The sequence below is a fragment of the Tupaia chinensis genome, unplaced genomic scaffold (genome assembly GCF_000334495.1).
Source record: "Tupaia chinensis unplaced genomic scaffold, TupChi_1.0 Scaffold000037_17, whole genome shotgun sequence".
Taxonomy (NCBI): Eukaryota; Metazoa; Chordata; class Mammalia; order Scandentia; family Tupaiidae; genus Tupaia; species Tupaia belangeri.
Genome location: NW_006159475.1, coordinates 899,539 through 919,097, shown reverse-complemented (window position 1 = coordinate 919,097; position 19,559 = coordinate 899,539). Strand labels below are relative to the sequence as shown.

The following is a 19,559-nucleotide window of genomic DNA, read 5'->3' as shown; positions in this document are numbered from 1 at the left end:
TATATAAATAGAAAAAGAAAATTACTCTGATCTTGAGAGTACTTTCACATTTATACTTTTCTGTACTTTCACATCGAATGTTTTTTACTTTTATAGTCAGGAAAAGAAAGTAGTTATCGAAAAATAAAAATGTCTATTTCCTTTTTTTTTTTTTGGAGAGGTTTCCGCTATAGGGCGTGTGCGCTCACCAGACAGAGAGACAGAAAGCGAGAAATCACCCCCCAGGGGGGATGGCCATGCCACAATCCCTTCTCCTCCATTCTCCTCTCAGGATCTTGGGCATGCACGCACACGCGCCCGTTGTGAGTTTTAAGCCACCCGGTCCGGGATGTGAACCGCAGTCGACTATGTGGGAGTCCAGCGACATAGCCATTACGCTAATTGCTGGTCCCAAATATCTATTTCTTATATTCACCTCACCTCCCTACATTTCTGTGAGCATAATAAATATTTTATTAAAGCTGAGAGAACTGGGATGAGCAATTTCAAAGACTCATGGCCCTCTTACTGCAATTCTGGCTACCCAAGGGACCAAAGATGGTTATGGAAGGTTACTTCCAGAAGGCTCCTGGTTAATTTAATACTTGCCTCTCTGGGCAAGCTGCCTCTTTTTTCATTTTTGGTTCTTAACCTACTTGGTAAAGGAGTGAACTATTTTCTTTCTATTTGAAGCCTGAGTGGATTTGTTTTTTTCTTTTAGGTTGCCTGTGGCTACGCACATACATTAGTACTAACAGATGAAGGCCAAGTGTATGCTTGGGGCGCAAATTCTTACGGTCAGCTGGGCACTGGCAATAAAAGTAACCAGTCCTATCCTACCCCCGTTGTTGTGGAAAAGGACAGGTAATGTGAACATTTTCAAAATAACCCCACTGGTCTTTAGTAATTAAACAGGACTTAGACATGATCAAGAATTGATCTGCTAGCATTAGGTTATCCTTTAACAAGAGCATTTTGGTTTACAAGTTGTCTTTGAAATTGTTGGGGAGATTGACTGCACATTAAGTATTCTGTTTTCACTTACCTGTATTTCTTCTTTACCTGGAACAGCTACTCAATGCAAATAGCAGTGACTAAACTTCCCACAGCTATCCTATTGATACATTGTTCTCCCTCACAGTTAACCTTTGCTCCCCTCCTGACTGTTTTACATTCTGCAGGGGAAGTTGATAATGTTTGAGAACTATTTTTTGTGGTGTAGGAAAAAGAAGGTACTTTGAATAGGGTATAAAACTCAGCTACTTATAATATTAGCTGGTTGAAAAGAATAAATTTACTTCATTACTTTAACTCCCAAACTGCTAGTGAGGGAGTAAAATAGTTGCAAAAGTAAGGCTTAGTTCTATGTACTAAATTGCAAGGCTGAACTGTGTAATCAGCACATTCAGAATCAGTTCTGAATTTTCCTAATATATATATATATATTTTTTTTTTTTTTTGGAGAGGTTTTTTTCGCTATAGGGCGTGTGCGTTTGCCAGACAGACAGAGACATAGAGACAGAAAGCGAGAAATCACCCCCCAGGGGGATGGTCACGCCGCAACCCCTTCTCCATTCTCCTCTCGGGATCTTGGGCACGCACGCACACGCGCCTGGCGTGAGTTTTAAGCCACTGGGTCCGGGACGCGAACCGCGGTCGACTACGTGGGAGTCCAGCGACATAGCCATTACTCTAACTGCTGGTTCCCAACTTTCCTAATATTTTTGTAGGCCTTTGAATTTCTCCAGTATGGCCTTATCATTGCCTTTTTAATTTACTTATTACTATTTTTTAAAATATTTGAAATTTTTAGAGTTTTTTTTGCCATACAGCATGTGTGCTTACCAGAGACAGAGACAGTGAGAAGGAAAGTGAGATATCACCCTCTGCCCTTCTGTGGGAATGGCCATGACTCAATCCCTTCTCCTTCATTCTCCTCCTGGGACCTTGGGCAGGCATACACATGCACCTGGTGTGATTTTCAAGCCACTGCGTTTGGGATTTGAACAGTGGTTGGCCATGTGGGAGTCCAGTGACATAACTGCTATGCCATCTCCTGGCCTCTCATCATTGCATTTTATTCACCATTTCTTGATACCATAGTGTGGAGCTAAAACAGTTCATTATCTTTTCTCTAAACTAGGGCTGCAATCTTAGAAATCAATGCTGCTATTTTTATTTTACATATTAATTTTTATATTTGATTTTTAAATAAAATTTGGATAAATAGATTAGCTTATACTTATATGGAATTAAATTTTTTTCTGTTGGAATACTTAACAATGAAAGTTAACATTACTCAACAATTATATTAACAATACTTAACAATGAAGCATCAAATGGTGATTTTTCAACCACCTCAGTTTTCATTCAAATATTATGTGAACTTGGTTAATTTAACCTACTCAGTGTAGGTTAAAACTGTTTCCTACAAAAATCTTAGAATAAGACCTTCAAAACCTTGAAACTCAGGGAGGAGGGGAGATGATGCAGGCAGCACTGTGTGGAAGTACTTGTCTACAGCTGTGTCATTTGCACAGCCGGTAAAGGCAGTTGTAAACAACTCAGTAGAAGAGAAAGGATAGTCTTTAGGCTTTAAATAATCACAAAAATGGCCCTGGCCAGCACATCCAATCAATAGGGACACTTAATATTTAGACTGAACAACAAAGTATTAAAATAAAGTTAGCAGTTGGAGCCAGCAGCTGACATGGTGGTTGAGGTGCTGGACTTCCCACATGGCTGACCACTGCTCAAGTCCTGGACCTGCTGGCTTGCTTTCTCACTCTTCCTTTCTCTCTCTCTCTTTCTCTGGCAAACTCATGTGAAAATAATAATAAATTAAATAAATAATTATTTAAAAAATAAAATAAAGGTAGCGTGGCAACAAAATAACCCATACTCCATGTTCGGATGGCACTTTACCGTTTTTTTACGGTGCTTCACATTTTTACAAACTCAGCTGTCCTGGTCATGGAGAATCTGCTGTCATTGCCCAGCAGTGCTTTGCCTCGCTTTGCACTGCTAGTCCCTGATCGAGCTGCTCACCCAGGTCTTCTGACTCCAGCTCATGCTGGGACAGGCAGATTGTGAGGCCTCGAGGGAGGAGAAGAAAGTGAAGCAGAGAAACAGGGAAGGAAGTTAGGTGAGGACCTAGTGGCTTAATTGAATCTTGAGAGCTGGCCATTGCGTTTCCATCTTTTTAAACTGCAATCATTTTTATGGTAAGTGTAAAAGAACCAGAAGTAGCAATGGATCTGTGCACTTGCTGTAGTCCACCTAGTCATGGATGAATGTTTTAAACAAGATACTCCTGAACTTTTCAGTTTTCCGCATTTGAATTTCAGGTGGTAATTTCTGAGCTTGCATGTTTGTCAGGCACTCAATCACATGCTTACTGCGAGGAAGGAATGTATAAGTTTGTGCAAGGACTTGTTCCATACCACCCCGCCCTTTCCAATGACTGAAATCTCACAGATATGCCATGACTTGTCCCTCGGGAACCTTCTGACTCTTTGGGGGCCTACTACAAGGAAATTTGACTATGGAAGAACAGGACTGACTTTGGGATGGGGCGGGTCTTAAGTTTGTTACCTATTCACAGAAGTGGAGAGGAAAATTTTTTCTACACTGAAATATATGCTCACAAACAACCCAAGGGGGAGCTTTAAAAATCCTTCCCAGTGAGGTCTATTTATGATGAAGAGTACTAATATTTATCAGCAATTTATGTTTACAAAAAGGTCATTTTAATAATTGAAATGATTGCTTTCTCTATAGCTCATTCATTCCCAATCTTTCTAAAGTTTCAATACCTTGGTGTTCAATTGCCTAGTACTTGTGTGTTTGTAAAGTACCATAAAAGCACATCTTAAGTTAAATTGATGTAAAATCAACTTTGCCTCGAAATTTCTGAGACTTCTGTGACTTCTTGAGGCAGTTTGTAATACTTGGGGTTCTTATGAAATCCGGATTGGGAATCACTGCTCTAGATCTTTTGGTTATTGCTGTATCTTTTACATTATTTCCCTCACAAATTACCTTCGGCCCTCCTTATTGTTATCTGTTTTTCATTCTTTCCCACTCTCTGTTTTTTCATTTCTGGTACGTCACAGCCATTAAGCTATATATGCAGTTGTTGCAAATATTTCCAATGAGGTGACACCAAAACATGTTTATTAAGAACACGTAGAATTTTTTTACATTAAGATTGTGAAATATGCCAGACACCCTGACAGTAAAGGTTAGCCCAGTTTACAGTCATTGTCTGTTGCATAGAAGACTGGAAAATTTTGAACTGCAAAATTTGCTTCTTGGTTTGAATCAGATTTAAATGCCAGTAACCTTAGGCAAAGGCCGGGCTCCTTGGCAATTGCTTGGGCCCCAAGCCCCAACCAGAGGACCATCTCTAAACTCCCTCCAGTCTTTTTTCTGTAGCAGCTGTGGCAGTCAGCCAAGCCCGCGCCCCACCCCTGACTTCCTGTGTGGAGCCAGGTGTGCCGGGTAAATGTCACTGGGTCATGCCTAGGGATGGCCGGCAGCAGTGTTGCCTCCCCCACCCTTACCCTTGGCTCTGTCCACTGCAGCCTTAGTCTAGGAGGTGGTGTTCCTACCTTGGGTTGCCAGCTGCTGGAGGGAGAAAGGCAGCACCCCTCTATCATTAGAGGTTAAACATGGCATTTCAGGAGGGAATGTGGAGCTAAGCTATTTTGATTGTCCCACATTGGGTATTTTTGTGTAGAAAAACACTATTGTGTTCTATTCAGTGACTGTTTACAGAACATTTATCAGAAAAAAGGGGTTCTTTCATTTCAAGTGGTCTCCCATGGTACACAGAAATTTTTCAAAAGGTATGCAGGTGCCTGCCTCATAGATCACTGGGAAAGCACTTACATGGGACAAGAGCAGAGCAGTTCATCAGTGTTTATAAAAACATAGTGGACCTCCACACCTCCACCAGAGAACACCAGAAGGCCTTACCATGAGGTGGTACAGGTAGAGGCCTTTTTTCTTTGATGAACTGCTTAGCCATTTGTAAGTCTAGGAGCTCCTCCACCCCCAGCCTCCCTCAGCACTAGTGTTTTCTCAGGCTTAGACTCTGGGACAATCTTTGACCCCTTTCCTTCCTCTACCTGGATGTCTAAGCCTCCCTGATTCTTCCTGAGCAACATGGCTGTGCCAGGACCACACCCAGCAGCCTCTGCCAGCTAGCTTTCAGGATGTTGTTTCTCTCCCTCTCTGTCTGTTTTACATGTTGCTGCCGATTAATCTAAGAACTCCACTTTTATCACATCATGGTCCTATTTACAAAGCTGTTTCCCACTCACCTATCACGTCAGATCAAATATGAAGTCTTTGACCTTGGATTTAAGACTGACACTGCTATTCCTAGCAGCCTCACTGCTCTCTGCTCCCTGGAGTTGTCATCTGCTACAGTCAGGGCCCCCTAATTTCAGACCTCTTTCTAGTCTTGCTATGTCCATTTTCTGCCTACACGTCTGTGCATGCAGTTCTCTCTGCCTCACAGGGGATTCTGTTTCTTTGGCAAATTCAAATCTCTTGGCCCACTAAGCTTCCTTTTACTTTAGGTGCTCCCCAACAGGTCCCCAGGTGTCTTCCTACTCACCTGAGCGCTCATTCTTGGTGCCACACCATGGTGCTGATAGGGAGTTGTGGGCAGTGTCACAGATCTGTGACTTCTTTCTGCAGCTGAGTCCGGAGCTCATCAGGGCAGGCTCCACAGCTCCTTCAGCAGCTGGTAAACAATTTTAGTCACAGAAAGAGGCTGTTTTTGAAGCTCCATGTCTGCTAGAGACCTTTTATCATTTATTCTGCTCCATAGACTCGTGAGATGATGGCCATCTTGTATCCTGTTCTCTCCCCCTTTTTTTTCCTTTAAAAAAATGATAAAAGTTGATTATCAGAATTTAAGTAATGAGCCAGCCATGTGGCATGGTGGTTAAGGTGGCTGGATCCCACATGACCAACTATGTGGTTCACATCCCCGACCTGGTAGTTTGAAAAACATGCCAGGAGCATGTGTGTGCATTCCCCAAATCCCAAGAGGAGAAGGGATTGTGGCATGGCCATCCTCCTCCCTACATAGGGAGATGCTTTCTCTCTCTCTCTCTCTCTCTCCCCAGTGAACATGCATGCCCTACAACAAATTAAAAGGAAAAGGATTTAAGTAATTTGTTCTCTACAAACTGCTCCCTGACTCAAAGCCTGTGTCATGCCCATCACACCAATGCACTTAAGAGTGTGTTGCTGTCCTCACATTTGGGTGTAGTGTCTGAAGTTTGCCAGGAAAATAGATGGTGACAGTAGGTATACTGTTCTTTGAGTAAATCTATTTATTTTACTTCTTTCTCCCGCTTTCTTGGATAAGAATATGCTTATTAGTAAGCCAAATAGTATTGACTATTTTCTCCATTTGGCAAGGTTCCTTGGCCCAGCACTAGGTGAGAGGTTAGAGCCAGCTGACTGATTATGCAAATGACAATAAAGGACTCTTCTAGGGAAGGTCTTCCCAATCTGAATTGATCACAGAAACATCCTGTCTCTATTTAAGGGAGGTCTTGTCACTTAAAATGCTGAGGTGGAGGAGCAACATTATTGAGAAGCTTCTGTTGATAGGCTGCCATTCATACAACAGACATTGGGATTGGCCCATAATGTTTTATCATTTAATTCTCACATCTGCCCTGCAATATGAGGAAGCCAAGACTCCTAGAGAGTAATTGACATTAGTTCCAAGGCCCTCTGGTTGACCTGGGATTCAAACCTAGGTCTGTTTGACTCCAAGGCCCAGACTGTCCATTGTGGTATGTCATAACCTCTTTTCTCCTAGTGCTTAGTGGGTGGTTTTACCTCTAACACACCAGTGAAGTCACATGGGACACACAAGAAAACATGTCTCAGCCTTCTGAGGTGAGCCCGTATAGCAATCTGAGGTTATATGAGGACCAACCTTCTTCCTCGCAAATATCTGATTAAAGGAGACAGGGGAGGAATATCTTCTCTCCATTGCCCACTATTGATCAGTGGGTTCATGCCTAACCTTCATGTGCTCTGCGTGGTTGAGTTTCTCCAATTAGCTAATAAAATTTCCTATGAATAATATTTAATAAGACACTATGTTGTGTGCCTAGAAGGACAGAAATAAACCAGTTTATTCAGCCAGTCAGGAATTTGTAATCTAGCTGAATATGTGAAACTTAGTCAACTGAAAATCTAAGATTGCCAAGCCAGAGTGGTATGGACAAGAAGAGCTATAGGATCTTAGATGAGTGAGAAACCTTACCTTGGGACTGTTTGGCCTGGGCCTTACAAGATGCCTGTATATGGCATAGAGAACAAGAACACACTCTGAACAAGAGCCTGAACCATGAATAAAGACATCAAGGGGCAGTGAGTACATCTGTTTGTTCGAACATAAGGTGTGGACAAAAGTGACTTGAAGAAAGCTAGACAGAAGTGGAAGCCAAATGTGGAAGGCCTTAATACCTTGTGTCTGGATTTTATCATGTGAGAAACCCTTGAGGGTTTGGTGAGGACAGAGTCTCAGGATTGTTAATCTGCCAGCATTGTGCAATTTGGGGCAGAGGAGAGAGAAAATCTAAGGCAAGGGAGACCTGGAAGGCTATTACAGTGTCCAGATAGGGGTATGCCTCACCCATAAGGATGACTGGTGGGAGACATGACAGAGAAGGAATCTGTGTGGCATAATACATGGATATTCTGACAAAAGTGGTGAGAAGTCAAAAATAATTCTGAAGTTCTGAGTCTACTATGAAGATTCTGGTCCCATTGGTTTTATAGCAAAATTAAGATGGAGACCTCTCTTGGGGTGAAAGCAAGAGTTTGTGATCTTTTTAAAATTTGTGTGGTAACTTATTTCTATAGAAAGTAATTATTTTCAGATCAACAAAACAATATTTTCCATCAGGACATGTTTTGAGAACTACTTCCCCATTGATCATGAACTTTCTGCACTAAGGTCTGTCATATGGTGATCCCGGGAAACTCTCCTAGGCTCCAGAAGGTATAGTTCAGTGAGGCAGGACAACTGAGTTTACTCTTTGCAGTGAGTTGGAACCACCCACAGCATGTTCCGTGTAACCCTAAAATAGGTGAAATTTTAATTAAAATATTTATTTATTGACCCTGGGTCAAGCTGGCCCAAATCTTTATTATATTCTTCAGTAAGTAATGTTTTAAGAAAAAAAAAATAATTGAAATTAAAAAAAAAAAAAATCACCTTTTTTTTTTTTTTTTAAGGTTTTGCCATACAATGTGTGCTCTCACCAGAGACAGATAGAGAGACAATGAGAGGGAAAGTGAGAAATTTTCCCTGGGGGAATGAGATGACAGTGCCACAAGACCTTCTCCCCCCTCCTCCCCCTGAGATTCTGGGCATACATATACTCACACCTGGTGTGATTTTCAAACTGCCGGGTCTGGGACTTGAACCATGTTTGGCCAATGTGGGAGTCCAGTGCTATAACCACTATGCCACCTTCTGGCCCCTTTTCTCATATTTTTGGTCTGTACTCTCTTGAACTTGAATTTCAAAACAGGAAACAGTACATATTTTGATAGGCCTACTGGCTACAAGTGGTAGCAAACAGAACTTCATGACGTATAAGCACCATTGAAGTTTGGCTTAAATGTAAATAACAGTTTGGTGCCTGAAAATTGAGGGGATGAGGTCTTGTTGGTTATTTTTTTCCCTTCTTCTCAGACCTGCCCCCTTTTGTAAATGAAGTTTATGATGCTCTAAATCAGCTAATCCTAGGGAAAGGAGAAATCATCTTTTTTTTTTTTTTGTATTTATGTGGTATTTGTTTGTGAACTTAGAATTATAGAGATCGCAGCCTGTCACTCTGCCCACACGTCTGCTGCCAAGACCCAGGGTGGGCACGTGTACATGTGGGGCCAGTGCCGCGGCCAGTCGGTGATCCTCCCGCACCTCACCCACTTCTCCTGCACCGACGATGTGTTTGCCTGCTTTGCCACGCCTGCTGTCACCTGGCGCCTCCTCTCCGTGGGTGAGCTGAGCAGTGTCTACTTTCAGTGGCCTGAAAACTAGGAAGACAACTCAGTGCTTTTATTTTGATAGTAAGGACTTTGTTAGGTACAATATCATAATTTTTTCCTCTAATGAGCTCCCGAGAAAGGGAACTAATTTGATTAATCTTCTGAAAACTATCAGACACCAACACCAATACTAAATAAGTGATTTTGTGTGAGTGAGTGTGTGTGTGTGTGTGTGTGTGTGTGATGTGTCATGATTCCCCTGCCTCAGCCTTCCTAGTAGGTAGATTTACAGGCATGCACACTGAGCCTGACTTTTCAGGTGGATAGAGAATCAAATCCAGGCCTCCCATGTGGCCTCAGCCTGACACACAATGCATCCAGTGTGTACTGACTGGCTGAGCTGAAGGTAATTTTATTTAACTGCTTTTTACTATGACTGGGAAACTATATTTTTTCTTTTTAGCTAGTATATTTACTCAAACATTCTAAAATTTCATTTGAAATCAGTGAGATGGTTCGGGACTTGTTGTTTTGCCAGATTGATGAGCAGATGCATGGAGGTTCTCATTCTTAATGAATAGAGAGATGCAAATCCATATTTAGAGGGAAAAAAAATCATTGCTGTTGGTCAGTTATTTTGGGGAATTGGTATTTTGGGTCAACAGAACAATGCTGCATCCTGGCCTGCATTCATCATGTCTGCAGCTAACTCTGGATCGTTGGTGTTGCTTTCATAGAACCTGATGACCACCTCACAGTGGCCGAGTCACTGAAGAGGGAATTTGACAACCCGGACACTGCAGACCTAAGGTTTCTGGTCGATGGAAAGTACATTTATGCACATAAAGTCCTTCTCAAAATTAGGTAAGAAATCATTTATATTGAGAATGATTTATTCAACAACTCGAATTGTTCAAGTAGTTCTGTTAGGTACTTCCAGAATTAAGAAGAAATATAAGACCTGCCCTTACAAGCCTACAGTGCAGCTGAAGAAGTCATGATGTGAAAAACAAGGAATTCTGGCAGTTGTGTGTCACCAGTGCTGGGTATATGGAACAGGAATGAGTCATGAGGGTGCTCCTTGGAAGGCTTGAAAAACAGTCAGGCCACCTCAGGATTAGGGAGTAGCCATCTGACACAGGAGTGAACTTCCCTGCCTAGGAGCTGAGCTCAGCCCAAGTAATCACTCTCATTAGTCAACTATGGGATGCTGAGCTTCTTGATGCTTTAAAAAAAGAGAATTTCAAGTTTTTTCAGATGAATAAGGTTTGGGATTAAGCTAGATTTAAACATCAAATGTTGATACTTAATTTATGAGCAGTAAGGTGCATCTACTTCAAGTGTGCAGGTTAATGAGCTTTGACATCTGTACATACCCGTGAAACCACTGCCCACATTAAGACACTGAACATTTCCGTCACCCCTCCAGGTTCCCTCCTGCCCCAGATCTTTCTGACACTGATCAGTTTGCATTTTCTTTCTTTCTTTCTTCTTCTTTTTTTTTTTTTTTGGAGAGTTTTTTGTTATAAGGTGCATGTGCTCGCAGAAAGAGAGAGATAGAGAGACAGAAAATGAGAAATTACCCAAAGAGGGGATGGCCATGCCACAATCCCTTCTCCTACAGTCTCTTCTCGGTATCTTGGGCATGCATGCACATGCACCTAGCTTGAGTTTAAGCCACCAGGTCTGGGACTCGAACCGTGGTTGACTACATGGGAGTCCAGTGACATAGCCATTACACCAGCTGCTGGTTCCTCGGTTTGCATTTTCTAAGAATTTATATAAATGGAATAATAGAGTATACATTCTTTTGTGCCTGGCTTCTCTCTCTCAGCATAATGATTTTGTAATTCATATGGTGCTGTGTAATAGATATTTAAATCCTATTTCAATGAATCATAAACTCAACATGGCATTTTAGTCTCTAATTTCCCTGTAGTAAGATCAGGTTGTACAAATTTGTGATCTTTCCCTGTAGCATATGAACCTTTGTAAGGGAAAGGAGGTTGATTAGTTTGCTGTAAGAACGTATTATACACTGGGTGGCTTAAACAACAGCAATTTATTTTCTCACAGTTCTGGAAGCCAGTTCAAGATCAAGGTGTCAGTTGGGTTGCTTTTTTCTGAGGGTTGTACTGAAGAATTCTGTTACATGCCTCTCTCCTAGCTTCTGGTGTTTTGTGACAGTGTTTGGTGTTCCTTGGCATGTGACAGCATAATTCCAATGTTTACGTGGCATTTTCCCTGTGTGCATATCTGTATGCAAATTCTCCCCACCCCCTTTTAAAAAAGTTCTTCTCTCGTTCCTTTTCTTCCTTCCATGAGAGAATGACAGAGAAGAGGTCTTACCACCTCTTTCCTTATTGCTACTTCATGCAAAGGTTGACCAGATACATAAGGGAGACCACTTGTCAGGTCTCACTCCCCCAGCCTTGCAGCCACCCAGGATCATGGGTATGTCCACGGGCATGTCTGGCATGTTCAGGTTGATCAGGGTCTGAACCTCAGAATTTCCAGTCCGACTCCAATACCACACAGCTGTGCCCTATCCCTACACCACCATAAATGGTGATTTTTCAAGCCGTAACAGAGGGTAAAGAAGCACAATTACTCAGATTTTATTTTTTAAAATCCACTGATTTCTATGAAGGCTGGCCAGTGGATATGTGTGAGTAAGGTGCCAGGGAGCCCAGACTGTCCACCAGCACAGCCATAGAGGCAGGGGCCTGGGGCAAATAGGCGGCAAGTTTACATTTGTAGCCATGTTGAATAAATGTTTGCTTGAAAACTTCAGGTCAGCAAAGACAAGGAACCAAGACCAGGACATGAAGGTGCTCTCCTCAGGAAGGCTGGGCTCCTCAGGGAGGCTGTCTATTGCTGCCAAAAGCTGGACCTAACCTGCTCTTTTCTCCTGCAGGTGTGAACATTTTCGTTCTTCACTGGATGACAATGAGGATGACATTGTAGAGATGAGTGAATTTTCATATCCTGTTTACCGAGCCTTCCTGGAATACCTGTACACAGATAGCATCAGCCTTTCTCCTGAGGAGGCAGTAGGTAATTGCCAAAAACTTACCAAGAAATTGGCAACATGTTTGAGTAGCTGACAAGGTGGTTTCTGTAGAGCCTAGAAGGTGTCCATGAGAGTAATCAGAAAAGTTGTTCCTTTTGTCTTGTGTTGAACCCAAACTGTTCCCTCATAACTTCTTCATATAAAGGTTGAGTGGATAGATAGGAGAGAGATGACAGCCAAAAGGTAGTTAAGGTACTGCATCCCACATGGCCAACTCTGCAATTTGAGCCTGGGTTTGGTGACTTGAAAAATATGCCAGGTGCATGTGCGTGCATGTCCAAGATCCTGAGAGGAGAATGGAGAAGGGCTTGTGACATGGCTATCCCCCATGGGGAGTGATTCTCACTTTCACACTCTCTCTCTCTCTCTATTTGTCTCTCTCCAGCAAGCACACATGCCCTATGGAAAAAATAAGAGAGAGAGAGAGAGAAGAGAGAGAAAGAGAGAGAAAGAGGTGAGAGGTCAGACCATCACCACTGTGCAGCATTACAGCAGCATGGAGCAAGGGACAGAGAGACAAAGGGCAAAGGGCAAATCCCAGTGTCTCTTAAAAAAGGTGCCCAGGAATTCCACTTACTTCAAACCATGGGCCAGACTTGTACAAGGCTAAACCCAGCTACATAGGCTGGGGAAAGTGGTCATTTCCAGATGCCCACAGCTCATCTAAAAGTTCTGAGTGTAGGCAGCCCAGCCTACATGGCCAAGCTCCACCCACCCCCAGCCTGGGCCACACCCTGGAGCCAGGGGTCTGAACATGAATGATGTGGTCTGGCGAGAAGGAAGAAATACCCACACAGGTGGCCAGCTTTGGGGCCAATTAGGCAGGGTACCCCAGCTTCCTAGGTGCCCAGTTGTGGGCTAGAAGTGAGCACATGGCTCCCTGGCCACCCTGTGGTGATGGTGTGCCTGGAGGAGGTACAGAGCCTGGGCTCGGGGCAGGGGCTCAGGGTAGTGGCCTCTTAGGGCAGTGCTGTTTGTGTCTGTGAGTCTGAAGGACAGGGAGCATCTGGGTTGTTGATAAGAACTTGGAGTTGTTGAGAACTGACCAAAACAAGCCACTCACAGTTCTCAAGATTTCAGACTTCAGTATCATCCTTTCTTTCATAATGTTGATATTTGTTATGTTATGATAAAAGCAAAATTCCAACCAGATTCTACCATACCACATGTATAAAACTTATTAGCACACACACTAAAACAATGAATAAAGGTTAGTTGAAAGGTATGTGATAATATTCCAGTAGCAGGATTCAGCTAACCTTTTGATCAGGTGGCAACACAGGACTAAATGTAGACCTGCAATATGCACTTCTACCAAGGGCGTGAGATTGTTGAGCCCACAATACTGGAACCTCATGCAGACACAGGCAGAAGGACTCCCAGTACTTCTAGCTAAGACCAAAGTTATCCTGAACACTACTTTTTCACCAGTGATCCCACTGATTTGACTTTCTTTAGGCTAACTTACCAGTCCTCTAAGGGAGATTCAGAGGGCGGTATCTGAAAATAAACCAGACCTTTCAAACACTAATTTGACCATTCCTGATTAGGACACTTTACCCTGCTCTTCAAGGTATATTAAAATTAATTGATATGCATGTATCACTCAGCCTACATTGAATGACTTGAAAGTAAATGGCAGGTAATGTAATAGGAATCATCAGTATATACGGGTACTTTTAAAAGTTCATGGAAAAATGGAATTAAAGTATAAGTTTTTCTTAGTGCAAAACAATTTTGAAATCTATGTCTATATTTTTTCATAATATGTATTTTCTATGAACTTTTGGAAGACTCCTAGTATACAGAGGTATTTCAAGCCCATTTAGAGAAATAAGTGTCTGAGATTGAACCCTGGGGCACTAAAGAATTTGGGAGCTGGGGCTGAGGTTTGGTCTAGCCAAGAAAACCAAGGAGGTAAGGAGAAGTAAAACACACAAGCAAGTAACAGTGTTTCAAGAAGGAGAGCATGTTAACCACATCCGATTTTGTGTAAATGTTGAGTAACAGGAAACCAGAGTAAATCAACCTTGGATTTGGCACTGGGGAAGCCATTAGTGACAAGCATAGGTGGGAATTCAGTGAGAGACAGAGATGGAGTTCTGCTTGTAACATCTCCAGTGGAAATGGGAGGGAAGAGAATGGAGACAGCAAACACTGACAGCTCTCTCTGGTTTTGTTGGAGGGAGAAACAAAGAAATGGATTAGGGTACCAGGAGCAGATATGAAAAGATAATGCAGAGGGAGGGGGATTAGAGGAGGCATTCCTTTTTTTCTAGGAAAAATATTAAAGCTATTTTCATTGTGTTCCTCTCTCCCCCCCCACCCCCCACCCCCCATACACACAGGACACTTGCTGGAGAGAAAGAGATAGAGGGGAAGTGAGAAATTACTCCTCCAGGGATGATGGCCATGCCGCAATCCCTTCTCCTCCATTCTCCTGGGATTTGGGGCACAGATGCATACACGTGTAGTGTGATTTTCAAGCCACCAGGCCCAGGACTCAAACTGTAGTTGGCCATGTGGGAATCCAGTGCCTTAACCACCATCCCACCCACTGGTCCCAGTGCTCCTATTTTTAATGGCTAATTGTGTATTGTATTTGCTCAGTTTGACTACCTTCTTAGGTATAGTCATGCATTCAAAGTGTAAATGTGTTTAAGTTTATATTTATATAGCACTTCACTGGGGATTACAAGGGGGGGGTCTTCAAAAAGTTCATGGAAATATATAATATGCAGAAATTATACATGAATCGCACATTTTTTGCACCAAAACAAATTCATACTTTTTTTTTTTTAATTGCCAGTGTGTGTGTGCATGGTCTTGTCAGAGAGATTTTTTTTCTCTCCCAACAGGGCCTGGTTATGCCATAGTCCTTTTTCCTCCATTTCTCCATTCCATCAGGATTTTGGACACACACACACATGTGCCTGGAATGTTTTCAAGCCACCAGGGCTGGAACTCCGACCACTGTTGGTTATGTGTGATCCAACTTCCTCTGCCATGCACTTAACCACTGTACTACAGGGCCAACCCTGAACTCATACTGTTTTCCAATGAACTTTCTAAAGGCCCCTTGTATACTCAAAATAATGTCAAAATTTTCTCTGAATGGTTGAGTGATTTGATTTAAATCAGGATGCTTGAACTATTCACCCTAATTAATATTGCTTTCCACCAGGATTGCTAGATTTGGCTACATTTTATAGAGAAAATCGTTTGAAAAAGCTCTGCCAACAAACCATCAAACAAGGGATCTGTGAGGAGAATGCCATTGCTCTGCTTTCTGCCGCTGTAAAATACGAAGCTCAGGTAAGAAAGACATTCCAACAAGCCAGCCTTCTGGAAAACATAAAAGCTCAGTATCTACTTCCTACCTTAAACTAAAAATAAACTCTAAGTCGATTAAAGAATTAATGTAAAATAAGTTAAAGCAACCAAGGTATTATTAGAAAAAAAAATTTAGTAAAATAGTAGAAGTGTAGATGTCAAGACAGAAACCGTAAAGGAGGGGATTGATAGATCTAATTTCAAAAGGTAAAACACATTTGTACACCAAAACAAACAAACAAACAAACAAAAAAACAAAAAAAAAAAACCAGAAAATTAGAAAGTTAGTGATTCAGTGGGAAAAACATTTGTAAAATATAGTGAAGCAAGATTTGCAAGATTATCATAGTAAAATAAAAACAAAATAAGGGCAGTTTGAAAAAAAAAGGACCAAAAAACAAGTGGATTTATGAACAAGTGAAAAACATAAGTGAGAAATATAGATGAAAACATGGTATTTTTCACCTATCACACTGGAGAATATGTTTTAGAAATAGTAAAGGCTGGGGCCGGCAGGGTGCTCCCACATGGCCAATGACGGTTTGAGTCCCAGACCTGGCAGCTTGCTTTCTCTCTCTCTCTCTCTCATTCTGTCTCTTCTGGTCAAATATCAATAAATAAATAAAGTTAAATAAGAATAATTCTTTTTAAAAAAGAAAGAAATAGTAAAGGCTGAGAGTAATGGTTGTTCTCCTAAACTGCTATGAGAGTACAAAATGGTCACTTTTTCTTTCTTCAGTTTTTCTAGAGGCCCCTTAAATATACTATGATTAAAAACCTTAAAAATGCAGTTTAACTGAGAAATTCACTTATTGGAGTTTACCCTAAGGAAATAATCATAAATTTAGACCAAGATGTTTGGACATGGATTTAGCTTTGAAGATGTTTACTGTAGCACTGTTTATAATTTTGAACAATTAGAAAAAGTCAGTGTGAATAGTAGATTATTTTTTATAAAATGCTACACTATGAAATTAGGCAGTTATTCAAGATGTGTTATTAAGTGGAAAGCGTTGATCCTGTTTTTTTTAAGTATAAATAACTGAATAATTAAAAAGACACAAAATTCATTATCTACATAGGGAAAAAAGAATGAAGAATATGATTAACCATTATCTTTGGATGGTGGGAATATGGATGATTTTTTATTTCAATCTCTTTGCTTGTGTTTTCGGAACTTTCTACAGTGGTCCTGTGTTGTTATGATAATACGAAAAGGAAAGAAAACCTATCTTAGAGCTAAATCTTTAGGAAACAGGCCATAACTTCTTGGAGTTGATTTCCTTTTGGTATAAGGATATCCTCTCCTTAGGTCAAAAAACAGACATTGTAGAGGAAAGAAGGTTATAACTTTTTTTTCTGCTTGTGTAAATAATAATGTGCTTATTAAAGAAAATTTAGAAAATACAAAAAGTATGAGGAAGGAAATTGACTCATCAGCCAGAGATCAGTGACACTTTCATATAGCACTTTCTGTTTTTTTCTAGGATACATTATTATTTCAGATTCTAATTACTTGAAGTTAAGTTCACTTAACCTTAAAACAAAACAAAACAAAACAAAAAAATTATCTACCTTGAAACATTGGCATTTAAAAGTACAATAAGGCCAGCCTGTGGCCTGCTAGTTACGTGAGCTGAATCCCACATGGTCAACTGTGTGATTCTAGTTCCAGACTAACAGCTTGAAAAGACAAACCAGGCATCTGTGTGAGCCTAAAGGTCTCCAGGGGAGAGAGAAATGGAGGAGAAGGGACTGTGGCATGACCATGCCCATGGGGGTGCTTTCTCACTTTCTCTCTTTGATGAGCTCACATGCCCTTTGGCAAAATTAAAAAAAAGAATACACTGAATGTCTTTTATTAAGGTAATAGTGCATGGGGGACATCATGCTTCATGTCCAAGCAACATCTAGTTCTTCAAAGTTATGGAGATAATCCTGGACTCTGGAGGGCCATCTTGGATGTCAAGATGGTGGCACATGTTTCCATCTGAGCCAGGCTTACCATCTAAGATTTCTTCATATTCTTTATTCATGTGAATTATTTGTATAGTTATCTTCTAACCCTCTTTTTTCAGAAAGTAAGTTCCTTTAGGCCTGGCGAGGACTTAATTTTGCTCATAACCAAATCGCCTATGCCTCGGGTTGTCTGACACATCGTAGATACTCACTGATTATTTGTTTAATAACTTTCCCTTGGTGACCCTGTTTCACTACAGCTTGTCCAACTAATTGTTATATCATAAATGAGTGTAAGACTATAAGTAAAAGAGGTTGTATTCTTAATGTAAAGTAAAAGTTTTTTTTATAAAGAACAGGATATTGGGAACCAGCAGTTAGCGTAATGGCTATGTTGCTGGACTCCCACATAGTCAACTGCAGTTCGCGTCCTGGACCCGATGGCTTGAAACTCATGCCAGGCGCATGTGCGTGTGTGCCCAAGATCCCTAGAGGAGAATGGAGAAGGGATTGCGGCGTGACCATCCCCCCTGGGGGGTGATTTCTCGCTTTCTGTCTCTGTGTCTCCCTCTGTCTGGCGAGCGCACGCGCCCTATAGCGAAAACCTCTCCAAAAAAAAAAAAGGAACAGGATATTTGACTAAGCTGACTCCAGTCACCAACCAGGAAGTGGGCTCTTTTGGCAAATTATTATCCCTCACGCTAGACTGCCACTTGGTACATAATTAATATGAGCTGAGGGTTATTCTAAACACCGCTCATGTCTCATTCACTCCTCAAAATACCTTATAAGACTTGGGTATTATTAGTCCCAGTTTAAAAACGAAGAAACCGAAGTTCAGATTTAGTAAATTCTTGGTCAGCTAGTAAACTACATACAAAGCTGGAATGCAGTCCAAGATTGAGCATATTTTAGAACCACATGTTTATTTACAATTCTCTGTTGTCCCCTGTATTTTAAAATCATGGATTCAGCAGATACTTGCTGAGTGCCTGCTGTAGACCTGGCACTGTCTAGGCACTAGTACCTAGCAAGTGAACACAATGGACCACCCTTCATGGAACTTTCTGGCACGGGAAGGTGGCAATAAATAAATAAATTTAATATATAATATGTCTGATGGTGAATAAGAGATATGAAAAGAACTAAGCTAGGACAGATAAACAGGGAATGCCAGGCTGAGGGTAAGGGTGAAATTTTAAATGAGTGGTCAGGGAGGAAGGCATCGCTGAGAAGGTTACCTGAGCAAAGCCTTCAAGGAGGTGGGTGGTATGTTGGAGGAACAGCAAGGTCCATGTGGACAGAGCCCAGTGAGAACTAGAGAAGATGACAGAGAGATGGTGTGTGAGGGCGGCATGGTCTGCCGAACCCAAGAGGCAAGTTTCAGAAATCCAAGTTTTCGTATGAGAGAGCTATTGGCGGGTTTGATCTGACCAACACTGTAAAATAATCATTCTAGCTTCTGTGTTGAGAAAAGTGTGCAGGACAAGGGGAGTGGTTAGTTAGAGGAGGTGGTAGAGTCCAGTAAGTGATAATGGGTTGTCCAAGTTATTAGCAGTGGGTATGGTGAAAAGTGGTTGCAATTTGAATGATTTCAAAGTGGAGGCCACAGAATCTGATGACAAATTGGATGTAGGGGAAGGAGAAAAAGAGAGAGAGAAAATTTAAGGTAGAGTCCAAGGTTTTGGGGCCTGACCAATGAACGGAAAGGATAAAATTGTCCTTTATTGAGCTACAGAAGGCTGGGAGGAACAGCATTTTCAGAAAAAATATCAGAAATTTGGTTTTGATGGACTAACAGTTAGCATAATGGCTATGTCGCTGGACTCCCATGTAGTCGACCGTGGTTCGAGTCCCGGACCTGGTGGCTTGCTTTCTCACTTTCTCTCTCTCTCTGTTTCTCTGTGTCTCTCTGGTCAAATTAAAATAAATGAATGAATAAATACAATTATAAATAAATAATTATTTAAAAAAAGGAAATTTGATTTTGGATTATATTACATCTGTGAAATATATTAAACATCTAGGTGAAAGTGTCTAATAAAGAAGTAGATAAATAAATCTGGATTCAGGGGAAAATGGATTTATTTACTTTTAAACTTTTTTATTTATTTCTCCCATGATTTAGAGAAACAAAGGTAGAGAGATGCCCCCAATAGGGACTCACCCTGAGTCC

General features: G+C 41.3%; 1 protein-coding gene across 5 annotated transcripts in view; it reads left to right on the top strand.

Moving 5' to 3' along the window:
- The window catches only part of RCBTB2 (RCC1 and BTB domain containing protein 2), a 52,115-nt gene that overhangs the window by 27,072 nt on the left and 5,484 nt on the right, over positions 1-19,559 (top strand). For 4 of the 5 annotated variants that reach the window (XM_014587904.2, XM_014587903.2, XM_006140430.3 and 1 more), the window contains 5 exons: positions 701-843; positions 8,839-9,029; positions 9,756-9,882; positions 11,936-12,075; positions 15,276-15,406. In XM_014587904.2, the coding sequence (XP_014443390.1) occupies positions 701-843; positions 8,839-9,029; positions 9,756-9,882; positions 11,936-12,075; positions 15,276-15,406 (732 nt within the window). The remainder of the gene's footprint in view (positions 1-700; positions 844-8,838; positions 9,030-9,755; positions 9,883-11,935; positions 12,076-15,275; positions 15,407-19,559) is intronic. The other variant, XM_014587905.2, reaches the window with a different exon arrangement.